Raw genomic sequence first — 24288 nt, 5'->3', positions numbered from 1 at the left:
TGGTCCTTATTTAGGCCTGGGCAATTGAAATCAAGGCCTCAAAATTGTGAGGGGCACTTATAGGGGCATGGGCGCTTATTGGGTCAAATACGGTATTATCAATAGAGAATTAAGATAGATATGGTAAGTCTAAGTATGATATATCGAGTCACGATGAGTATAGGATGAGGCTAACTCTAATCCAATACCTCACAGAAAAAGAGAAGACACACACATTAGTTAGTTATTGGCTTACACCACCTTCATGACTCTGCCTATTACACGGTTTTCTCACACTGTGCATAAGAGAAGGGATGTTAATTAGGGTTAGTACCGTAACTTATTACAGATAGAGGAGGCGAAGATAGATGTGGTATGTCTAAAATGATATGATATCTATCCATTGTTGTATACAGGTATTTAGATTTGTTTGAATGTGTGGGCCGTTCATCAGTGACTGGATAACCCATGTTTAACTGTATGACGACCAATATATATGTAGATATGCTGTAAGTTAAAGAATAAGGGCACCTGCTCCTTATATACCACTCCTAACAGGACATCATAGTTCACCAAACTTCAAATACCATGTTAAGTGTTCTCAGTGTAAACTGAACATTTGTTTAAACCTCGTAATTGTCCTACGTAAATACATGCTTCTGTCATAAACATATTTATAAATGAATTTGTTTAAGTAATCATTTGAATGATTTACGAGGGAAATGCAATTACATTGCTGTGTGGTTTTCTTTGATATTTAATTACAACAAGTAAAAAGTCATTTAGCTGATGATAATTAGGTGTAGAAGGTGGTGTGCATCCTATTGTTTTAGTTGTCAGGAATGTTGATGTTTCTGGAGGAGATACCAGATGTCAGTTTAATTAAGATACATTAAATTATTCAGATTTCAATGTCTCATAATATTATAACAAATTAATGTCATGTAATGCAAATTAAACATATGGATGTGGAATTATATCTAGTGAATCACTAATTATGATGTCTAATATATACTCAAAAAAAATTCTTGATTACTTAATGCTTGTATAATCATTACCTCGCCACTTTTTAATTGTTAAAAAAGACATGAAATTGGTTATAACACAAGTAATGTGAATGTAATTATCTCCCCTTAGTAAAAATTAACACAAGTAATGTGAAGGTAATTATCTCCCCTTAGTAAATATTACACAAGTAATGTGAAGGTAATTATCTCCCCTTAGTAAAAATTAACACAAGTAATGTGAAGGTAATTATCTCCCCTTAGTAAATATTACACAAGTGATGTGAAGGTAATTATCTCCCCTTAGTAAAAATTAACACAAGTGATGTGAAGGTAATTATCTCCCCTTAGTAAAAATTAACACAAGTAATGTGAAGGTAATTATCTCCCCTGAGTAAAAATAACACAAGTAATGTGAATGTAATTATCTCCCCTTATTGAAAAATAACACAAGTAATGTGAAGGCAATTATCTCCCCTTAGTAAAAATAACACAAGTAATGTGAAGGTAATTATCTCCCCTTAGTAAAAATAACACAAGTAATGTGAAGGTAATTCCACAGCTTTATGTTCAATTTTAAAAAAGGTTTCAACACACCACCGGTGACCTAGATTAGCCTCCCTTACTTTTAAGCTGAGAGTCAACAGACATGTTGCAGAGACAAAAATTATCAAGCCACATTCTAGTGATGGTTGTTAAGTGATGAGTCTACCATGCCATTACCATGCACCTCAAAATAGCAAGTTCTGAGTCATTGCCATATAAGTTTTTTCCCCAGGAACCATCTTTCACCACCAAAAAAACCCTGTTATGTAATGACCAATTTGTAGTTTAGGACATGAAACACAAACAACTAGTCAAACTATCATCTTAAAGCTATGTATAAACACTCCATTTGTATGACAGGAGAAGAAAAACAACACAAAGAAATTGTTTACCTGTGTTTTACTGTTAAGTGATTAAGCAGTGCATAATGAGTAATTAATACATTGTTTTGCATCAGAAAATGCTCACAGACCCATTCATCAAAATTAAATGTATAAAACGGTGCGTAATATTTATAGCGATGATGTCATTTCTCAGATTTCTGAGTTCACCATGAGGCTGCTATGTAAAATGTGGCTCACACTAGCATGGTGTAAGGAACAAGTCTTTGAATTTACTAATTATAACTTCACTAATTGCAATTATCCCCCCCCCCCCAAAAAAAAAAAAAAAAAAAAAAACATGATCTCAAATATATTTTCAGACATCTTTTGAGGCAAGTGGGTTTTTTTTTGGTGTTAGTTTTTTATTGAAAATTAAAAATAGACACAGAATCAAAATTTGTATTTAATTCTGACTTCTGCTTATTTTGTTTTTTATTGGGTTTTATTTTTAGTATTTTTTAATATTTTGTTTCAAAGTTGTGAACTTTTCTGAATTGCAATATCTAATGTAACTTTATTAGGTCCTTTGTAAGGTCACATATTTTCAGATATTCTGAAATATAACATGAGATCGATTAAATCTGGGATTTAAATTTACAGAAAAAAAACCCAGCTAGATACACCCTATTGATAATGCCTGGTTGTATAGTCCTTATAAAAACTTTATAGAATATCGACCTGATCATCTGATATATCGCTATATACTTTACAGTTCATTATAGTCCTGTATTATCTGGACAAGCTTATCTGGACCATCAGAACATAAAAATATCCACTGATAGCTCTATTAGTAGTGAATATATAAATGGTGGAATATGGCTGGACTACAGGTGAAAGGCCATACAGGTACGTATAGGCGTAGTGACACAATATAAAATACACTAGCCCTGGGTTATGGGCTTCTTCCATCATTCACCTGGAGAAGCAGACTATATGGAATGTCCTGATAGCTCCAGCTGACCCCTGGAGGTGCAGCCCTGCCATGGTACAGAGATACAAGCATGTCTATTAATGTTTTAACCTCAACCCTCTTTTAACCTTTGGGTGAAGTAAGTTTTATATAGATAAGTGCACCAGTGTGTTTTGAAGTTAAGTGATACAGAAACAAGTGCACCAGTTCATACTGAACTTTATCATGAAGTAAAGGCTGCACATGCATGTATTGTTACGCAATTAAGATTATAACATTCCATTCCTTTACTTTGATGCTAGATATTAAGGCCATGGGGTCAGTACAAATTCTCTGATATAAGAATAATGCTCTGAAATTGATAACTTATTGGTTATCGTCAACAGCACAATCTGTTCAAGAATTTAATCAGGTAAAGATTCTCATTCGAATCATGGAACTGAATGCATGAACATTTTACTTAGTTATATGCAAGTCTCAATGGTGTCATGCTTCTTCAGGCAAGATTGTGGTACAAATTGATCCCCAACTTAAATGCTGGCTATCAGTCAAATTTAAAAGATGTGAACCAATGTGCATTCTATTGTCTTTGCAATTTGGATATCAGTGAAAACATGGTTCAAGGTCAAAGTCCAGTTTAGGAGTAGCAACTTAACTTAAGAGATGACTAAAGTTCAAGGTCAAGTCAAAACCTGATCAGATTAGGGGAGGTCAAGATTCAAGTTCAACATCATAGCCAAACATACCAGAAACAGAAAAGCTAGAAGATTGCTTCATGTTGATAGTTAAGGGCCAATCAGGAAGGAATTACAGTTCACATTTTATGTTTCATTTTAATGTTCACTAGTTGCATTATTGGAATGTACTGCCTTTTGTTCTATTATAGATGTAAATATAGAGTATACACGTACCCTATCAATGTTTTTATCAACAAATTAATTGTATCTATATAGAATGATCAATAACAGGTAATTAAACAGGAAGACATTTTTAGGAATAAGATAAAGTTAACTTAAAAAAAAAATCAACATTCCAGTAATACTTTGTCACTAATTGGTGATCGGTAATAATGAAACAATGATTGCCGCTAATATACCACAAACATATTGTATATATAGACATGTTTTCTACCTCGGAAAAAAATATTGAGTCAGCTTATGTCTGGCAGTGTGTCGCTCCAGTCAAGCGTGACTTGTCATGGTAAATCTTTATTAGACCTATATAATGTATATATACCTGTGTGTTAAGTACGACATTCCTAAGCCCCCGTGGGAGCCTCTGTCCTATACAGGTATCAATAAGACACATGTATACTGTGTAATCGGGATTTCGTCCCTCGCAATACACAAGTCGGGACACACCAAAGGAGTCCACATTACGTTTGGATTTAGAACAAAAAGAAAACATATCGGGTGTCAAAGGAAAACTGTATTATTGGGTAGTGATCAGAGGTATTGTTTGTTTAATTGTCTCTGGCGTAACACAGGGATAACAGGTAGCTCCATAGACTCTATAGGTCAGCCGGGCAACATTCGTACATTCTTTTCAGGTAATTTACAGCAGTATGATTCATATATGTTCAACTGGTCTGTGTGTGCAGAACTGCTTTTAAACTGCAGTGGAGTTGGCTGGTGTTTGTCGAGAGAGTTACCTGTACCTCTGTCTACCTGTGATCAATCAGTCCTAGTTGAGGTTACCTAACAGGAAACTCTAGGCTCAGAGAAACACGGCATAGAATTCGGGACCTGCAACGGCCAAAGATTATAGCGCTGACCAATATACTAAGTAGTACGGCCAACCACTGACCAGTGTTTTCAGGAGAGTGGACAACGATTGTCATGTTGTTTGCTTCTGTGGATTAAATGCCAGTGTAGATCGGTGATCGGATGCTTTTGTGTTGAGGAACGATTCTGGGATATAATTCTTGTGGTAAGTTTTAAGGCGGATAATCGGGTGTCAATATATCCATTATGTGTTTAAATGTTAGTTCTTGTATTTCCACAGGATTAAGTGTGAAAAAGTTCAAACAGGAGAAATTCTGTTCAGTTTATACTTGAGTATGGGATCTATATATGTAATGCATAGAATTTAAAGGCTAGAATTCCTCAATTTTACCAGGATATTGCCAGGCTTATATTCCGAAGGGATTTTTCAACTGAGCCATGTCGGCTTTAATGTGTTTGGTTGTATCTAAAACTAAAAAAATATTTATTAACTTGGAGTGAATTCAAGTATTTTTCAGATTCCTTTATTGAGATTTAATGTATCATTGGCGTTATATGGGTCTCAGTTCATCTTACCTGTTTTGATGTAACTATCCAATGTGAATGCTCGACGGTATTGGTTGAATGTTCGATAGGCCACAAATTAACCCGACGATATTACGTCACCAACATTTTTTAGCACAGCTTTTACACTCCCTTTACAGTGGATGTTTTATAAGCTTTCGTCGTCAATCATACGTTGTTTGTATAAATGTCAGTTAGTGTATTGTTTATGAACAGCTTCTTTGTCCACCTGAGTTGGTACCAGGCAGGTGTTTTTCCTAACCAGGTACAGGTTCAACATTATGTACGTCATCTATGTACCGTGTTGAGTGAAAAATCCTGCGTGTGATGTACCAAATGTTTATCCCATAATGCATTGTAAGATAAATTGCCTTTGCAGATCAACCATATAGTCCTGTTACCTCATAGCCATTTATTTACATGGTTAAACATTTTTTACAATTTTAAAAAAAATTAGAGGCTTTAAATTTTTGTGATCTTGCTTTCAGTTCAGCTATTTCTCAATATTTTGTGGATTAAATTTTTGCAGTCATAGTAATATCCTGAGAAATCAGGAAAATATCATCCCGCAATATTAATAGGCTATACGTTATATCAATACAAGTCTTTGTCGGTGACTATAGAGAAAGTTATAGTGATCCATGAGGGTCATTATTGGTTCAACCTCAAAAAATTCTTTAACCTTTAAGTTTCATACAGAATTCAAGAAGAAAATCCTAATGAGATTCCATATCTGGTATGAAGGTGAGGATCTTAAAAGTGATTCATTCAATATGACATTTTGAGCTTTTCCCCTAATTAACATTTGTTAATTTTTCAGATTAGGTCATCACGCCATATCAACCTCCCCTAAATATCTATGATTAATATGTACATATAAATATATTCTGTATATATTATAACTGGATTAATGTATATATTAGTCAATCTAAAAGGAGCCGTACATTCTAGGTCTAGATTAACGAGCATGTAGTTAGGTAGGTAATTAATATAATTATTGTGATGTATTCACCTGTCTGCTGAGAATAGATCAGTGCTATATACACCTGTCAGTGTAATCTGTAATAATCGCCTCGGAACAACTTGTTCATGGATCATCTTCCAAAACTGTCATAATATTTACTCAGTGTATAGGTATATTCCAAGCAGTGGTCAAGCCATCCAGTGGTCAAGCCATCCAAACAATTAGGAAGGAATTGATATTTGTTACACCTACACTTCGGTTAAAATCACATCAAAATACGTCATCACAATTATTACCGAAAGTGGGACTGCTTCTAACGGTAAATCGTACTTCAGCCATGTTGTTTTGGTATCTTGAAACCACTTTTAAATGATAAAGTCAAGTTATCCGCTCTTGACAGAGTAAATATTGTTTGTTATATCAGAACAACCAATAACAAGGGCAGATAATTCAGAAGTAATAAGTTCCGTCTTTGCATATTAAAGAATTATCTGCCATGTTGGTAGGTATTGATTGTGATGCTTTGTGTTTGCAAGCAATACGTCATCTCTTTCGGAGAACACGCTCACAAATTATTTATGTCATAATCATAACTTTCCCACAAGGGAGAAAACTCTGTAATATAAGCAAAAACGGAGTAGATTAACATTGAATACCATCTCACAAGAACAGATAACTCTGTATATGATAAATACCTCCTGATTTCGGATACTCAGGGATTCATTAAAATTCTCAAAATTGTTGTTATGCAATGCCTTAAATGTTGTAATAGATAAGTGAATCTACTTGTAATTGATCTTTTGAAGATTTCACTCAAGATTAATGTGTACAATCTCTGTTTTCAAGATTTTGAAAAAATTGCTGAGTGTGCACTGTAGCCAGGTATTATTAGTCAGAAAGTGCAGGAGATCATCGTTAGCTCACCTGTCATCTGTGCTACGTAATATAACATGCAGACCTTAAGGAAGGATATGATTCAGGGATATAATTTATGTCGGAAGTGAAAGTGTAAATCTGTAATAGACATTCATAGTTGTCATAAGGTAGTTCATACTGTCTTTTAGATATACCAAATTTATGGACTTAAACAATAATAAATAAACTCTTTCACCCCTGAAAATTCATAATGAACCGTTCCAGTCTCAATGAATTAGTAAATCAGATTTGTCTTTAGGAATGCAACAAATTTATAACTGATTGATTAAAAGTATATTTAACATTTAGTAATATTTTAAAGTGATTTCCAGGTAAATGAATTTATATCATGTCAACCCAATTCGATAGTTTATTACTATACCTTGATAGCTGTATAAAGTTTAATGTTTAATTTCCCTCTAAAGACAAGGAAGAGTATCTGCTAATATCACATAAAGTGAAGAATTAACAAATTAAATGCATTATTGCCTTTATATGTGAAATTAGGATATAAAACTTTTTAAACAAAGACTTTGATGAAAAAAACCCAGTTAAATTGCATAGATTAAATTGACATACTTCACGGTCTATCGCGTTTGTAGGTAGTAAATATCTGTAACAGCTATTTATCATGGTACTTAAAGCTGTCATGTACAAATTTGGAGTTGGTGTGACATAGACGTTCCATTAGCACTATATGTGGTTTTATCTTTCAGTCAAAACTTTGATATATATGTATACGTAATATTGAAAAGTGCTTAACAGAAAAAAAAATGTTTTGATTATTTCCGGTTTTATTTTTCATACAAATAAGTAAACCAAATTATTTTGTTAGGTAGCACAACAAAATTTCTTGAAAAAAAAATTACTTTTCTTTTAAAGATTCTTACGAATAAGAATTTCATTTGTCTTCGTCATGTTCTGTTGGCCATTATACCTGGCCATACATACATATAATGCTCTGTAATTCGAGATAAAAGAAACATGGGTCGTTATAGAATTAATTGTATGGCTGCTAATTAAGCTACTATAGCTTGGTCTAGACTGATATTTGGAAGAATGGACTCGTTGGGAGTTTGGTATTTTATCGACAATGCCTGGTTATGCTCTAGCTAGTGTTGATAAAAGGCCCATTGATTTAAGTACAGTCGGTAATATATACTTATACTTTGCCAAACAGTTACGAAAAACATATAGGCCAATACAACGAAACAGTGATACTACTAGTAATTTAAAGTTTAGAACTTCTGAAGTATTGCAATTCCTAAACTTTGAGATTTTTTTTATAAAAAAAACAACATCACAGAAGTATGTTCCCGATAATTGAAGAGTTGTCATTTATCATCTTATGTACTTTCTTGCACTACAGACACGGTTTTCTAAACTGTCTCGTAAGCTCTTGACCCGATGTCAGTCTGGCTATGAATTTGAAGAGTGCTATATGAAAAGCAGTTCTTAGCTGTACTAAATCACTCTTTAATTACACCATTTCTTGTTCTTTTCGAGTTGTTTACTTGTCTCGTGTGTAAGATACATCCTCTTCGCTATCTGTAACTTGTTCAGATCGGTTTGTCAAAGGCGGACGTCCTTCATGATAGACCATAACCTGATCTGCCAATGGTTTCCACTCCATTATAAGTATTTGATCAAATGAACACAAAACAGATATCATTTGAAGCCTTGAACTACTGGAGTAAAAGCAACATTTAAATTGTTTACTTGATCAAATTTAAATTTTGATCAGTATATAGCCAGGTCATTGTACATTGCCTAGGTCAGGTGATTGTACCATTATGAAAACACAATTTAATTAATTATACCCAGGTAGTTAATTAAGTATAGGTTGATGAGTTTTCTCTGAGTACTCTGGGTTTCTTCCATTTCCTAAATCTGGCACATCCTTAAATGGCCTTGCTGGCTGTTGATAGGACGTTAAACTAAGTAAAAAACTAAGATAGGAATGTGGCATGCATATATCTGGTATTAGGCTCGATGTGGTTCTTCAGGTTAAAAAAATGCGTATTTAATGTGGAGATTGCATGATCTTGAAATAAAAATTGTAATTTTACTGTTTCTCCAGTTTCATTATGGATTTATTTACTTTATACTCTCTGAACTTTTCGTAAAAAAGCTGACTGGATAAATGAATTTTTCTGACAGCTTATTTTTTTTCTTCCCTAATACTACCCAAGAATAGCTGTATGAATTGTTTGAAATCACCCATGGGATATCTATGTTACCCTTTAGTAACTCGAATATATCTTAAATCTGTACTTATTTTTTTCTTGGCAACTATAACTGCAAATACCACAAATAAATTTAACAAACACTGTTTGCTGCAAAACCATGTGACATGTGGCTGCAAGACGCGCGTAGTCAATATATGTATTCCACGTTCTTGAAAATAAGCAAGTTTTCATCTGAGAAAGAGATTTGTTTATTCTATATATTGTATAAACTAGAGATTAATGATATAAACATCCTTACATCCATACAGGATCTGACTATGTATTATTATCTTTGTTGAAATGCATCTTTTTGGTAATCATAACTAGTTTCAAATTAACATTGAAGTTCTCCACATTAATCTTTTTAAGATCATTTAAAAGAGGTGCTTAAGCTTACAACAATTAAAACCTTGAATTCAATATTTGATAATGGCAGAGATAAAATCGTACATTGTGAATGTTTTCGTTCAGATGAGTTCTTTTATATAATATGTACACACTTTAAAATGAGGGCACGCTAGATTACTAATCTACTCACCTTTATTCCATTTCTCAGCGAGCTCAAGTTTAGATTTTGCGTGATGATTTTGTATTCGAAATGTTTTCAATAGAAAATGTACATTCCAGATATTTTCTTACAAACCTCAGCAGCGGTTTAAGGTAATATGGTTGTCAGGCTTTTCTGCTAGGTGTTTGTCCATTGTTTAGCTTACAAACAATTTAAATTCGTTTCAAACACTTGAATTCTGTTAGATTCTTCAACAAAGATAAACGTGTCAAAATGTCAGACATTTATATGAACTAAATCTGACACAAACAAGTTTGTTTCTTTATTCTAAACGCTATGCCACCATAACTTCATAATTCTATATCAATAATAATGGCATAATAATATACCCTTGTGACAAATTCCAGCTGATAGTAGTTCTGTCAGCAATATTTTAGGAGCTTTTTAGCCCACCATCATCAGATGACGGGCAGTTAAAATCGGGTTTCATCCATGGTCTGTGGTCCATCTGTTCGCCCGTCTGTTCGTCCGTCCGTCCGTCCGTCATAAGTTTGTTACCACTATATCTCATAAAGTATATACTCAAGGATCTTTCTCAAATTTCTTATGTAGTAAGTAGTTAAAGTTTGAAAAACAGACATAAACTTTCTATTGTCAGATGTAGATCATTCTTTGGTGGGCGCCAAGATCTGGGATCACTTGTTGAAATTATTACTTAGATCACTAGCAACGCTAGTTTTGCATTAGATTAAAAATTTCAAAGGCATTGCCAATCTTAATAAAAATTGCTGGAATGACAATATCTTTGATACTCGAAAGAGATTTATTTTCCCCTCACAGGTTCTCTGAGGAGGTGGAAGGGTCTGTTTTGGTCTCAGGGTTGGTTTAATATACTATTATAAATTAACAGCCTGGGATGTTAAAGGAAATGCTAGGTTTATGAGGTGAAGAGTATGCAAAAGGTTAGGAAGGTGGAGAAAAGCCAGAGTACCAGGAGAAAAATCACTGACCAGCAGTCAGTACCAGTCAACTGCCCTGCATTGGCTTCAAGCTCATGACCCAATCAGGTTGGGGAGATAATATCTACTGTAGCATTGTATTTGAAGTGTTTTTGTGAATTTTTCGTTTGTTTTCTCACTGAAAATTAAGATCTGCTTTCACAGCAAAAAGTTCCCATGGTCTGGCTATGTCAGTCTGCCCTGTGTATTATATCAGGTTGAATACAATATAGTTGTATATGTTGAACTGTTTTCCCTCCCCAGAAGGAAACAAAGCAGATATTAGACCGTGAAACACGACACAATGTGAACTGTTTAGCCACCGGGTGTTGGACAGGATTAACTAAATCTCATTTGTAGAATTGACTTATTGGCCAAAGCGTCTTAAAACCCTACTGATATTATAGTTGTGAAGTCACCCACACGTGTACATACATTCCACCCCGATTGTCTTTATTGTTATCATGTTTAATAATAAAATATCTTGTACACAAGTGCCATTCATTGACATTCATATGCATATGTACGACGCAGGATCGTGAACATTCTGAGAATGTGAGTTTGTTAAAATACCTGATAGATGGGTATAAGAGGAGTTTGATAGTGTATATTGTTTAATTAATCATGGTTTCTGTGTCAAAAGAAAAAGTCAATCAGTATGTATAAAGAAGATGAGGAATTTCTGCTATTGATGTAAATAGCTAGGACTGGCTACTGTACCGGAGGCGGCGGGGGTAACGGATATGCAGACGGTTGTTTGCACGACCTCCATAATCCATCAACATTCCTATGTTATTTCATTGCTATATTATTGTCCGCAATTGTTTGGACTTGATCCGGGGCCAAACACAGGGAGTTTAGTATGACATTATTGGGCAGGCGAACTAGAATGTATTATGGCACGGCTTACCTGTGCTTTGCCTTACCTGTACAGCCGGAGTCTCGTTAACATATCTATACTTAGCCATACAGCTAAGGATTGAACATACCTTCGTTGTTTACCTGCGAACTGGTTTAGTAAAAGCTTACATGCTGTTCTGGTTATCACAGACCCGGATTTTTAACTTCCATTTCTTTTATACGGACATATTAGGGACTACGCTTCAATTTAGACAGGAAAGGTGTGTTAATGCGATATCCATGATACATCTGGGATTATTGTAACTAATGGACATATTCTCCAATGTTTCTTTATATTGAGATATAAGGTAAGCTGACCGTTTTGTATATATAGACAATATTTCTTTTATGAAATTTTAAATTATATGAAATCATTCTTAATTTCAAATTAAGGAATCTTGTGTCACCAAGATTTTTGTATGACTTAACACTAAGTGACAGGAAGTCGATATAGATAATTATGTGGTTTGGTGATGTATATAGTGACAACTCTGATGAGCTAATAGGTCATTAATGTTAATTAGGTTGCATAATAAATATAGTTCTATTGTCTGATTGGTTTTGTGTTAGACTATATATCATTAGATCTGTGCCACACCTTAGCTGATATAGAGATAACAAAGAATGTCAAAATTTTGTTGAAGATTAACTGTCTGTATTATAGTAGACTTGAGCTTCCTTCAGTCATAGTTAAATAGCAAAATTGATTTTCTTTTTCACACAAAGAAATATCTGGTTTCCTCCCTTCACTCTCCAAGTTTCCTCCTCCCAGACCTTCTCCTAACCCCCAACTCCCCACCCCTTTACCCCAACCCCCCCCCCCCCCCATCTCGCTTCTCTACCCTTAACTATTGTAAATATATGCAAACAGAAAGAAAATAAAAGATCGTCTCTCTTACGTTAAATATGTCAATAAATTCAGTAGTATTTATTTTTTAATTTTTGCGTATTGTCACTATAATATGACTGACATGGATATGTCGGTTGATTTTTTGACAGCAAATATTTCACCGAGATAGCACAATAAGATTTAATAAATCTTTGTCATTTTATAATAATTATATATACTACTGCCAAAACACAACACAATGCACACGGGGAGCCATCCTCAGAAGACCTTAACTGTAGTAATTAATGGACATTTAGAATCAGGCACAGATTCAGAAGTGCCGGGGTCAAATTGACCCTGTGTTGACCCTGTGAATTTCACCCCCCCCCCCCCCCCATCTTTGATTGATTATCTTACAATATCTATAAGGTATATGCTCATGCACTTTTTGTTTTAATTACAAATTGACCTTGCTCTCCGCGCTCTTTTGACTTCTGGATCTGCCCTTGTGCCTGTCTTTATGATACCTCCAAGGAAACCCTTGATAAAGAGTTTTGCCTTCCACCTTTGCTGATCACCTGCAGCTCTTCCTTAGCTATAAACAATAATGCTGTGTAGCACTACTAAGTTATTCCTATTGATGTTGTACAGTGTATGTACTCTAGGGAACACAGGTCGCCAGGGATATGACAGGCTCAGGTAGATTTTTTCTTACCTGTTTATTGTTTACACTGATTATGTGACCTGTGATTTAATGTTGACAGGTGAGTGACACAGGTACACAAGGGCCTGTAGCTGCTTGTCTTTACAGGGCTATAATGATTATACGCTATAGATTTCCTCCATATAAATAACTCTCGGAGAAACTCGGAGTATTAAGATATTAATTAAGGTTTATAATTAATTCCCTTGGGGTGAGATGTGGCCTGTGTGAATGGAATGTAATCAGAATTTTTTTATCTGATGCATTTTTAATTAGCTAACACTTGAGTATGTATATCAGGGGATTAAGAGGAGGGCAGACTTATCAAAGTGATGTTGGATAGTAATTACACAGTGTATTATAGGGTTGTATCACTGAACTAGGTTAATATATTATAGTGTTGTTACTGGAATGTTGATATGATTGAAGTGGGTCATGTTGACTTCTGTGGGTCAATTATGTATTACATCATCTTACAGGTTATGTCTACGATATTTATACTAATCCAGAGGGATTATCAGTAAATAGGAACTTAATCTTTAATGATATTGATAATGGATAGCATGTTGTGATTTTACTTATTATACAATGTCTCTGTTTAATTCCTAAAGAGTATTTCTCTCTAAATATTACTCTCACTGCTATTTTGAAAGAAATGCTGATCTACCTTTCATAGATGAAAACATGGTTGCGTGATTAAATTTGTTGAATTTCGGTGGTGGAGACATATCTAGTGTTACAAGAAAAAAATCAGCTGTTATCTGACAACCGTTTTTGCCAAAAATAGGTCTGTACTCATGACCTAGGAGTGAATGGCTCATAATATAATGTTTTGACACCTTATAACCACTTTGCCACAATTAGGAGTTGACACTCAGACATATTGGAGGCCTTATATAGGTAGAGAGCAGCAATTTGTATTAATGATTGTGACAATCACATTCTAACTATACCTCTGATATTTGAAAATGTTACACAAGATGTTTTATAGCGATGTGTAAATTTTTGGTATAGATCAACATAAACAACCAGTCTATGACAGCTTATCTGCTCTGCCAGTAATATTCCTGGAATTATAACAATGTTTTATGGAACAAATTACAGTTTAACATGTCAAACTCAATAAGGCATGTTTATATTAGTATACAGGTCTTCATGATGTTTTCAGACAAGTAGAATTTTGTTTTACTGGTCATGCATGTATGGATTTATTTCCTTATAACTGCATAGTGAATTGCATGAAAATTTTCAATTGTTGGCGGAAAAAACTAAAGCAAATATTTCTTTTTCCAGCTCTGAACACATCTTGAAACAGGAGTCAGATCGGCGAGCAAGAAATGTGAGTATAATTTTGATCACCATTTCGTTTAATGCTCTGTCCTGGGTAATACAGAATACATAAGGATCGAGGAATATTGCACCTCCAGGGATCAATCTAGGCTTTGGGGGGAAACTACATTTTTCAAAATAGAGGAAAAGTTTGGCGAAATATAGGGGAATTTGAATATTCTAATTTTGGTCCAAAATTATATTCATTTTGACAAAAAAGTACTGTTAAACAACTAATTTTATTTTTAGATTTAGTAAAGCAAGATTTTGAGCTCAATAATACAAAATTTGAGTTAATCATAAAATATGCAGTAGCTATATGATAAATATGAAGAAATTTGCAAACAAAAGTCTAAAAAAAATAATGAAAAATAAGTCGCAGGGGAAATTTTGTTACAAAAACGGTCATTTTTTAGCTTCAAAAGGGGAATTTTGCAATCTTCAGGGGAATTTTAGACCAGAGGGGAACTCATTCCTTGAGGGGAAATTTACCCATAAACGGTAATAAATCAGAGCTAGATTGATCCCTGTGTTGGTTGGTGGTATTTCTCTGGATACTTTGGCTTTCCTCTATCACATAAACATTACTATAAATAGGACAATTAAAACAAATCAAAACCAAAAACTAAACTGAACTTTACAATAAAGTTCTTAAAGTTCTAAAATATATTTATAAAACATTTTAAAAAAAAAAAGAAAAAATATCCAAACAGTAAGCGTCAGTGATATACTATTGGTGTTTACATAAAAGATGTTTACCTCGTATGCGTATAACAACACATAATCAGCATTTTGTTGATGTGAGAGTGGACCGTGAAGATCTTCCTCGCTGATAATCATGCCCATTTGAATACACACTAAAACATTCATATTTTTTGGCCAAATCAGCAGTAAAAATGAAAGCCCTGTTACATATATTGAGAATATCATTTTTGGCAATTTATCATATCAATTTGCCATTACCATTGTGAAGTAACAGATGTTTTTAGGAGTTAAAACTCATTATTATTCAAGGTCGAACATGGTTTGGATACTACAGCTATTCATCTCTATAGATGGTGGCTAGATCAGCTGGATAAGCAGCTTTCCTTAACTCATTTTCCCCTGAAAACAATTTGGACTCTTCTACTTCAAGACCAGGGACAGTCCATTAAAACATTTCAGGGTGAATGGATTAAATTCAATAGTTAACTGTACACAGGGTCTGTATATATTTAATGTAACACTGGCCAAATATTGAAAGTTTAGAACACTGGCCAAATATTGAAAGTTTAGGACAAAATAACTGGATACTTACCTGGGCCCTGTTTCTTCAACATTCTTTCACTTTAAGTACTTTGGTACTTTCCCTAAATTGAAAGGCTAAATGCTTTAATGTAAATTTTAAGATAAGAAATTTCTTAAAGTTAAGGACTGTTGATGGAACTGGGCCCAGAATTTCATAAATAATTTGGATCTGTATATATTCATTAGCAGTATCCATTTAAACAAGTAATTGTTAACAAATTTCACCACCACATAATACATGACCTTTTTACATAGATGCACACCTGGGTATGTTAAAACCTGTACATGACCATGAACATCACCAATGGACACATTTTCTTTAACAAAGCAACAACACAAACACAGAAACAGACACACTCACCTAACACAGTCACATGAAGGTGAGGTTAGGTCTTAATTATGACCCCAATCGCTAATGAGAGGATATATACCTGGCCTTTCCCACCCCATCTTGTCTTATCCAGTCCTAATCTGTCCTATTTCCTGGCCTGTCCCACCCTATCCTATCTTATACAGTCCCATCCTGTCCTGTTTCCTGGATTGTCCCACCCTATCCTGTCTTATACAGTCCCATCCTGTCCTGTTTCCTGGCCTGTCCCACCCTATCCTGTCTTATCCAGCCCCATCCTGTCCTGTTTCCTGGCCTGTCCCACCCTATCCTATCTTATACAGCCCCATCCTGTCCTGTTTCCCGGCCTGTCCCACCCTATCCTATCTTATACAGCCCCATCCTGTCCTGTTTCCTGGCTTGTCCCACCCATTCCTGTCTTATCCAGCCCCATCCTGTCCTGTTTCCTGGCCTGTCCCACCCTATCCTGTCTTATACAGCCCCATCCTGTCCTGTTTCCTGGATTGTCCCACCCTATCCTATCTTATACAGCCTCATCCTGTCCTGTTTCCTGGCCTGTCCCATCCCATCCTGTCTTATCCAGTCCCGTCCTGTCCTGTTTCCTGGCCTGTCCCACCCTATCCTGTCTTATACAGTCCCATCCTGTCCTGTTTCCTGGCCTGTCCCACCCTATCCCGTCTTATCCAGCCCCATCCTGTCCTGTTTCCTGGCCTGTCCCACCCTATCCTGTCTTATCCAGCCCCATCCTGTCCTGTTTCCTGGCCTGTCCCACCCATTCCTGTCTTATCCAGCCCCATCCTGTCCTGTTTCCTGGCCTGTCCCACCCTATCCTGTCTTATCCAGCCCCATCCTGTCCTGTTTCCTGGCCTGTCCCACCCTATCCCGTCTTATCCAGCCCCATCCTGTCCTGTTTCCTGGCCTGTCCCACCCTATCCTGTCTTATCCAGCCCCATCCTGTCCTGTTTCCTGGCTTGTCCCACCCATTCCTGTGTTATCCAGCCCCATCCTGTCCTGTTTCCCGGCCTGTCCCACCCTATCCTATCTTATACAGCCCCATCCTGTCCTGTTTCCTGGCTTGTCCCACCCATTCCTGTCTTATCCAGCCCCATCCTGTCCTGTTTTCCTGGCTTGTCCCACCCTATCCTATCTTATACAGCCCCATCCTGTCCTGTTTCCTGGCTTGTCCCACCCATTCCTGTCTTATCCAGCCCCATCCTGTCCTGTTTCCCGGCCTGTCCCACCCTATCCTATCTTATACAGCCCCATCCTGTCCTGTTTCCTGGCTTGTCCCACCCATTCCTGTCTTATCCAGCCCCATCCTGTCCTGTTTCCTGGCTTGTCCCACCCATTCCTGTCTTATCCAGCCCCATCCTGTCCCGTTTCCTTGCTTGTCCCACCCATTCCTGTCTTATCCAGCCCCATCCTGTCCCGTTTCCTTGCTTGTCCCACCCATTCCTATCTTATCCAGTCCTATCCTGTCCTGTTTCCTGGTCTGTCCCACCACATCTTGTCCTGTTTCCTGGCCTGTCCCATCCCATCCTGTCTTATCCAGTCCCATCCTGTCCTGTTTCCTGGCTTGTCCCACCCTATCCTATCTAATACAGCCCCATCCTGTCCTGTTTCCTGGCTTGTCCCACCCATTCCTGTCTTATCCAGCCCCATCCTGTCCCGTTTCCTTGCTTGTCCCACCCATTCCTGTCTTATCCAGCCCCATCCTGTCCTGTTTCCTGGCCTGTCCCACCCTATCCTGTCTTATCCAGCCCCATCCTGTCCTGTTTCCCGGCCTGTCCCACCCTATCCTGTCCCACCCTATCCTATCTTATACAGCCCCATCCTGTCCTGTTTCCTGGCTTGTCCCACCCATTCCTGTCTTATCCAGCCCCATCCTGTCCTGTTTCCTGGCTTGTCCCACCCATTCCTGTCTTATCCAGCCCCATCCTGTCCTGTTTCCTGGCCTGTCCCACCCTATCCTGTCTTATACAGTCCCATCCTGTCCTGTTTCCTGGCCTGTCCCACCCTATCCTGTCTTATACAGTCCCATCCTGTCCTGTTTCCTGGCCTGTCCCACCCTATCCTATCTTATACAGTCCCATCCTGTCCTGTTTCCTGGCCTGTCCCACTCTATCCTATCTTATACAGCCCCATCCTGTCCTGTTTCCTGGCCTGTCCCACCCTATCCTATCTTATACAGCCCCATCCTGTCCTGTTTCCTGGCTTGTCCCACCCATTCCTGTCTTATCCAGCCCCATCCTGTCCTGTTTTCCTGGCTTGTCCCACCCTATCCTATCTTATACAGCCCCATCCTGTCCTGTTTCCTGGCTTGTCCCACCCATTCCTGTCTTATCCAGCCCCATCCTGTCCTGTTTCCCGGCCTGTCCCACCCTATCCTATCTTATACAGCCCCATCCTGTCCTGTTTCCTGGCTTGTCCCACCCATTCCTGTCTTATCCAGCCCCATCCTGTCCTGTTTCCTGGCTTGTCCCACCCATTCCTGTCTTATCCAGCCCCATCCTGTCCCGTTTCCTTGCTTGTCCCACCCATTCCTGTCTTATCCAGCCCCATCCTGTCCCGTTTCCTTGCTTGTCCCACCCATTCCTATCTTATCCAGTCCTATCCTGTCCTGTTTCCTGGTCTGTCCCACCACATCTTGTCCTGTTTCCTGGCCTGTCCCATCCCATCCTGTCTTATCCAGTCCCATCCTGTCCTGTTTCCTGGCTTGTCCCACCCTATCCTATCTAATACAGCCCCATCCTGTCCTGTTTCCTGGCTTGTCCCACCCAATCCTGTCTTATCCAGCCCCATCCTGTCCCGTTTCCTTGCTTGTCCCACCCATTCCTGTCTTATCCAGCCCCATCCTGTCCTGTTTCCTGGCCTGTCCCACCCTATCCTGTCTTATCCAGCCCCATCCTGTCCTGTTTCCCGGCCTGTCCCACCCTATCCTATCTTATACAGCCCCATCCTGTCCTGTTTCCTGGCTTGTCCCACCCATTCCTGTCTTATCCAGCCCCATCCTGTCCTGTTTCCTGGCTTGTCCCACCCATTCCTGTCTTATCCAGCCCCATCCTGTCCTGTTTCCTGGCCTGTCCCACCCTATCCTGTCTTATACAGTCCCATCCTGTCCTGTTTCCTGGCTTGTCCCACCCATTCCTGTCTTATCCAGCCCCATCCTGTCCTGTTTCCTGGCCTGTCCCACCCTATCCTGTCTTATACAGTCCCATCCTGTCCTGTTTCCTGGCCTGTCCCACCCTATCCTGTCTTATACAGTCCCATCCTGTCCTGTTTCCTGGCCTGTCCCACCCTATCCTATCTTATACAGCCCCATCCTGTCCTGTTTCCTGGCCTGTCCCACTCTATCCTATCTTATACAGCCCCATCCTGTCCTGTTTCCTGGCCTGTCCCACCCTATCCTATCTTATACAGCCCCATCCTGTCCTGTTTCCTGGATTGTCCCACCCTATCCTATCTTATACAGCCTCATCCTGTCCTGTTTCCTGGCCTGTCCCACCCTATCCTGTCTTATCAAGTCCCATCCTGTCCTGTTTCCTGGCCTGTCCCACCCTATCCTATCTTATACAGCCCCATCCTGTCCAGTTTCCTTGCTTGTCCCACCCATTCCTGTCTTATACAGTCCCATCCTGTCCTGTTTCCTGGCCTGTCCTACCCTATCCTGTCTTATACAATCCCATCCTGTCCTGTTTCCTGGCCTGTTCCACCCTATCCTGTCTTATCCAGCCCCATCCTGTCCCGTTTCCTTGCTTGTCCCACCCTATCCTATCTTATACAGCCCCATCCTGTCCTGTTTCCTGGATTGTCCCACCCATTCCTGTCTTATCCAGCCCCATCCTGTCCTGTTTCCTGGCCTGTCCATCCTGTCTGCCCCATCCTGTCCTGTTTCCTGGCCTGTCCCACCCATTCCTGTCTTATACAGTCCCATCCTGTCCTGTTTCCTGGCCTGTCCCACCCATTCCTGTCTTATACAGTCCCATCCTGTCCTGTTTCCTGGCCTGTCCCACCCATTCCTGTCTTATACAGCCTCATCCTGTCCTGTTTCCTGGCCTGTCCCACCCTATCCTGTCTTATACAGTCCCATCCTGTCCTGTTTCCTGGCCTGTCCCACCCATTCCTGTCTTATACAGTCCCATCCTGTCCTGTTTCCTGGCCTGTCCCACCCATTCCTGTCTTATACAGTCCCATCCTGTCCTGTTTCCTGGCCTGTCCCACCCATTCCTGTCTTATACAGCCTCATCCTGTCCTGTTTCCTGGATTGTCCCACCCTATCCTGTCTTATACAGTCCCATCCTGTCCTGTTTCCTGGATTGTCCCACCCTATCCTATCTTATACAGCCCCATCCTGTCCTGTTTCCTGGCCTGTCCTACCCTATCCTGTCTTATCCAGCCCCATCCTGTCCCGTTTCCTTGCTTGTCCCACCCTATCCTGTTTTATCCAGTCCCATCCTGGCCTGTTTCCCGGCCTGTCCCATCCATTCTTTTAAAAACTGTTACATTTTTCTGTGTCATATTTATATAGATCACACTTTGATCATTAAAAGCAAGCAGGACCACATTTAAAATATGTGTTCAATATACACATTGCAAGTACAATTATAATTCATTTTACTAGATCATCACTTTAAGTTATCTGCATCCATCAATTGCATGTTGTTTGAGGATAGAAGATTGCCAGACCACATCTGAGTCAAATTGTCCAAAAAGTACATTACTTGACCTGATGAGGTGTGTTCATCAGTGTCTATGGGAAGTATGATTCAGTAAGATAGCATTTTAATGTAGAGGTAAGACTCACTATCACAAGGAGACAAGAATATGATTTGTCACAGTCTCTCACACACACTAACATGAGTACAGGCTCTCTCCTGCAATTAGCTAAAAGTTTCAGTGAGATAGGTTAGAGTTTTTTCTATAACAATGAGACACAACAAATACACAATCTAAAGATACACTATCCTGATATAATCTAAACTGGGTCAACTTAAGCAAAATGAAAAAAATAAACCTTGATAATCATTTACATTCCAAAGTTCTGCTTCATAGTTTTCTATCTTAGTCTAGATAATTTTATACCCTAGGTATACTTTAAGATAATTTCATCAAAACCTACACAATAAATACCTCATTTTGAGTTGGAATGTCATCGGTTCATTGATTTCCAATATTTATGTTTGATCTGTGATCAATAAGCATGACTGCCCTAGCTGTTCTATATTACAGAGTCAATGTTTAACACCAGATGTTGCCATCTTGTAAAACCACATCACAGTCAGTTGATACAGGCTTACAGATCAGAATGTTGTAACGGTCCAATTTAGTCAACATTTCATTTTCATTTTAAGTACATGACATTTAACCCTAAGTACACTGTCGGGAACATAGGTATCGAAATTCATCATCTTTGGAACATAGGTATCGAAATTCATCATCTCTTACTTATTATTTTATGAATAGTTTCATTTAGTAAAATATATCACCTTGTATATCAAACTGTGGCTTGACAGTTTTATGCTGAATTGAGATGGTGTGGCTTCATACAACAGGCTCCCAAAACGCCCACACATTCACCACGTACATGAGGCTGACCTTGTATGACCTTAGCTGTTAATACATCTTATAATCAAACCTTTATCAAAAACTCAGAATTGAAGTTGAGAAATAGAATTTTGGGGAAATAGTAATATAATTTATTTGATCATGGTTTTGGTTGTTTTTGTATGAATTCTATACTAAGTTACAGCTGTGTTGAAAAGAAATTAATTAAGGGACTAGATATTGTCTTATACTGTAAGTAGTAATTTTGAAGACTAAGATTCTCTCAAATGTCATTGTACAGGCAATTTATTTTTATTTTAATGGCTTATATAATTACTTGTTATAAGTCTTCTTCTAAACCATTATTATCACTAGTAGAAAGTATGTAAATTATTACAAACATAATTGAATAAGTCGCGTTCTGTTTCCATTTTTTGTGGTTGTTTACTATGAAATCTTTCAATCATGACTGGAAATATCACATGCGAGTGATTCTGGTCCCCTCAAGCCTCGTAAATTTACATAACATCAAAATATTTCACACATTTCCGATCGTAGTTATCCATTCATAGATAGATAATATATGGTGTTTAAACCTTCTCCATTGAGTTGTACTACTAATGCTGTAGGCAGTTGTGCTCACATCCTCAAAGTGCTTACTGTATATCTAACACTGCGGTATTGATTAAAACATTTTGTTGATGTCACTCAAATCAATCGCATTCCTGATTGTCACCTATTGAATGACAAACTTCACGACCCTTAATGAGTTATTTATAGTAGGTATTTACACAGAAATCAGAAGTGTATGGGTCTGGTATGCGTAGGATAGGACTTGATGCTGATTAGACAGTTGTACCTTGATCAGGGTTAAATATGTACCTGGTATTTTATCAGACGGTATTTTGAGCGTCGTGTGAGTGGTAGATATATACATGTATGGTATGCATAAGTTAGATACTTATCTTGGGTGGAGTAAGAATTAAATAAAGCCTTTGTCATTGATTCACTGAAAATCCTGGTGATCAATGTTTGAGCAGGTTACATTAAAACTTCTATGGATGATGTTCTCTATGTGGAATTGACATAAATTCTGGGCAACATTATTAAAAGTCTGCAAATTAATTAACCATTCATCCACACAAGATATTTACAATCAGTCATTATTAATTTGTCTTACCAGAACTATAAGTTTATAAGCTGATTAAAATAATATGGTTTACAAAATATAGTTCAGTTTTAGGTATACTTTAACATTTTTTATTTTATCAGATCTTGCTAATTTTTTATCGGGTGTTTGAAGAGTTATGCTCCTTTAATCAATTTTGGCTGTTTCACTTATTCATAAATATTGAAAAGAAAACCTTTACAGACTTCTTTCAATTAATGTCAGATCTTTCAAAATAGATATTCATGTCAATATTATCAAATTGAAATTCAATTACTAAGTAATTCCAGGTATCCATTATGTTAGTGTGTGATGAAAGCAATTATACTAGGGAACTAATTGGTATGATTATAGATACAAACACTGTGACATTATATATATCAATCATAGAAACGCTTACTGCAAATTATGATTTGTTAGCATAGATATAAAAAGTACATTAACAGTATTTTGTATAAATGTTCTCATGACTTGACAGATTTTGTTATATATATATAGCTATGATTTGAATATGTCCTCATTAGATACAAGTTTGGCATTCTCATATAAATGGGGCTACAATGGTCAAGTGCTAAAGTGTTTACCACAAGCTTATTACATGTTGAACAGTTGCCAGATTCTCATAGTAGGTCCGTGGTGTTTTTTTCTGAATTCTTTTAACACCAAAAATGGCCTTGTATGCTCTTCTTAAATGAAAATGTAAAACAAAATTCAATGATATTAACTAAATTTCCTGTTTTCTACAGGTAGCCATTGGCATCTATTGGCTGGGAAAAAGTGTCTACCATACATACTCCGGACCTCAGCTAGACTTTAGTGCTTTTACTCCATTGGTGCACCACAATGGGAAAGACTTAATATCCGACGATCAATTCCAACACGAAGTTTGTGAGTTCGCTGATCATTCGTATGGATCTAATGAAGGTGTAGGACAGACGTCCATAGATAGCAAACACATACGTGATAGTGCTTACGACTCGTACGGGTCTCTGTCAAACTCACGAGAATCGGAGTTAAGTTTTTCACTTGAGGAACCAAACATGCCTGGAGTACAAATGCGTAGAGCGGAGAGTACCTCTTCTATTAATAGAAGTGGGGAATTCTCACTAGCGAGGAATTCTGAGGATGATTCCGTGTACCAGAGTACTCCGGACCTTACCGGTCGGAATAGCCATGCACGGACGTCATCCACCGACAGCATGGACGGACATGTTAATATTCCGACTCGTCCACAGGAAAGGAAAACTAGTACAGCTAATGCAAATGCTTTACAATTTGTTAAGGTGCATTCCTCTGATGTCTTGGCCAAAGAAGCAAGCAAACAAATCAAAATGTCGGAGGAAGTTAAAACAGTACGAAGGAAAATCGACAACGACGAACAAGAATGGCAATCGGTAAGAATATATAGTCAAATTATATAAGTTTTCATCTTTTAACCAGAATTTACTACTTTTCT

General features: G+C 37.7%; 1 protein-coding gene across 12 annotated transcripts in view; it reads left to right on the top strand.

The window, feature by feature from the left end:
• The window catches only part of LOC138328266 (LIM domain only protein 7-like), an 84631-nt gene that overhangs the window by 33879 nt on the left and 26464 nt on the right, over positions 1-24288 (top strand). For all 12 annotated transcript variants that reach the window (XR_011209176.1, XR_011209177.1, XM_069274984.1 and 9 more), the window contains exons 5-6: positions 14449-14494; positions 23579-24226. Coding sequence is in view for 10 of the 12 variants with exons in the window: in XM_069274984.1 (XP_069131085.1) it covers positions 14449-14494; positions 23579-24226 (694 nt within the window). In the remaining 2 variants the exon portion in view is untranslated. The remainder of the gene's footprint in view (positions 1-14448; positions 14495-23578; positions 24227-24288) is intronic.

Source organism: Argopecten irradians, chromosome 7 (genome assembly GCF_041381155.1).
Source record: "Argopecten irradians isolate NY chromosome 7, Ai_NY, whole genome shotgun sequence".
In the NCBI taxonomy this organism is placed as follows: domain Eukaryota; kingdom Metazoa; phylum Mollusca; class Bivalvia; order Pectinida; family Pectinidae; genus Argopecten; species Argopecten irradians.
Note: the sequence above shows the minus strand (reverse complement) of the source record. Positions and strands in the feature narration are given on the sequence as shown.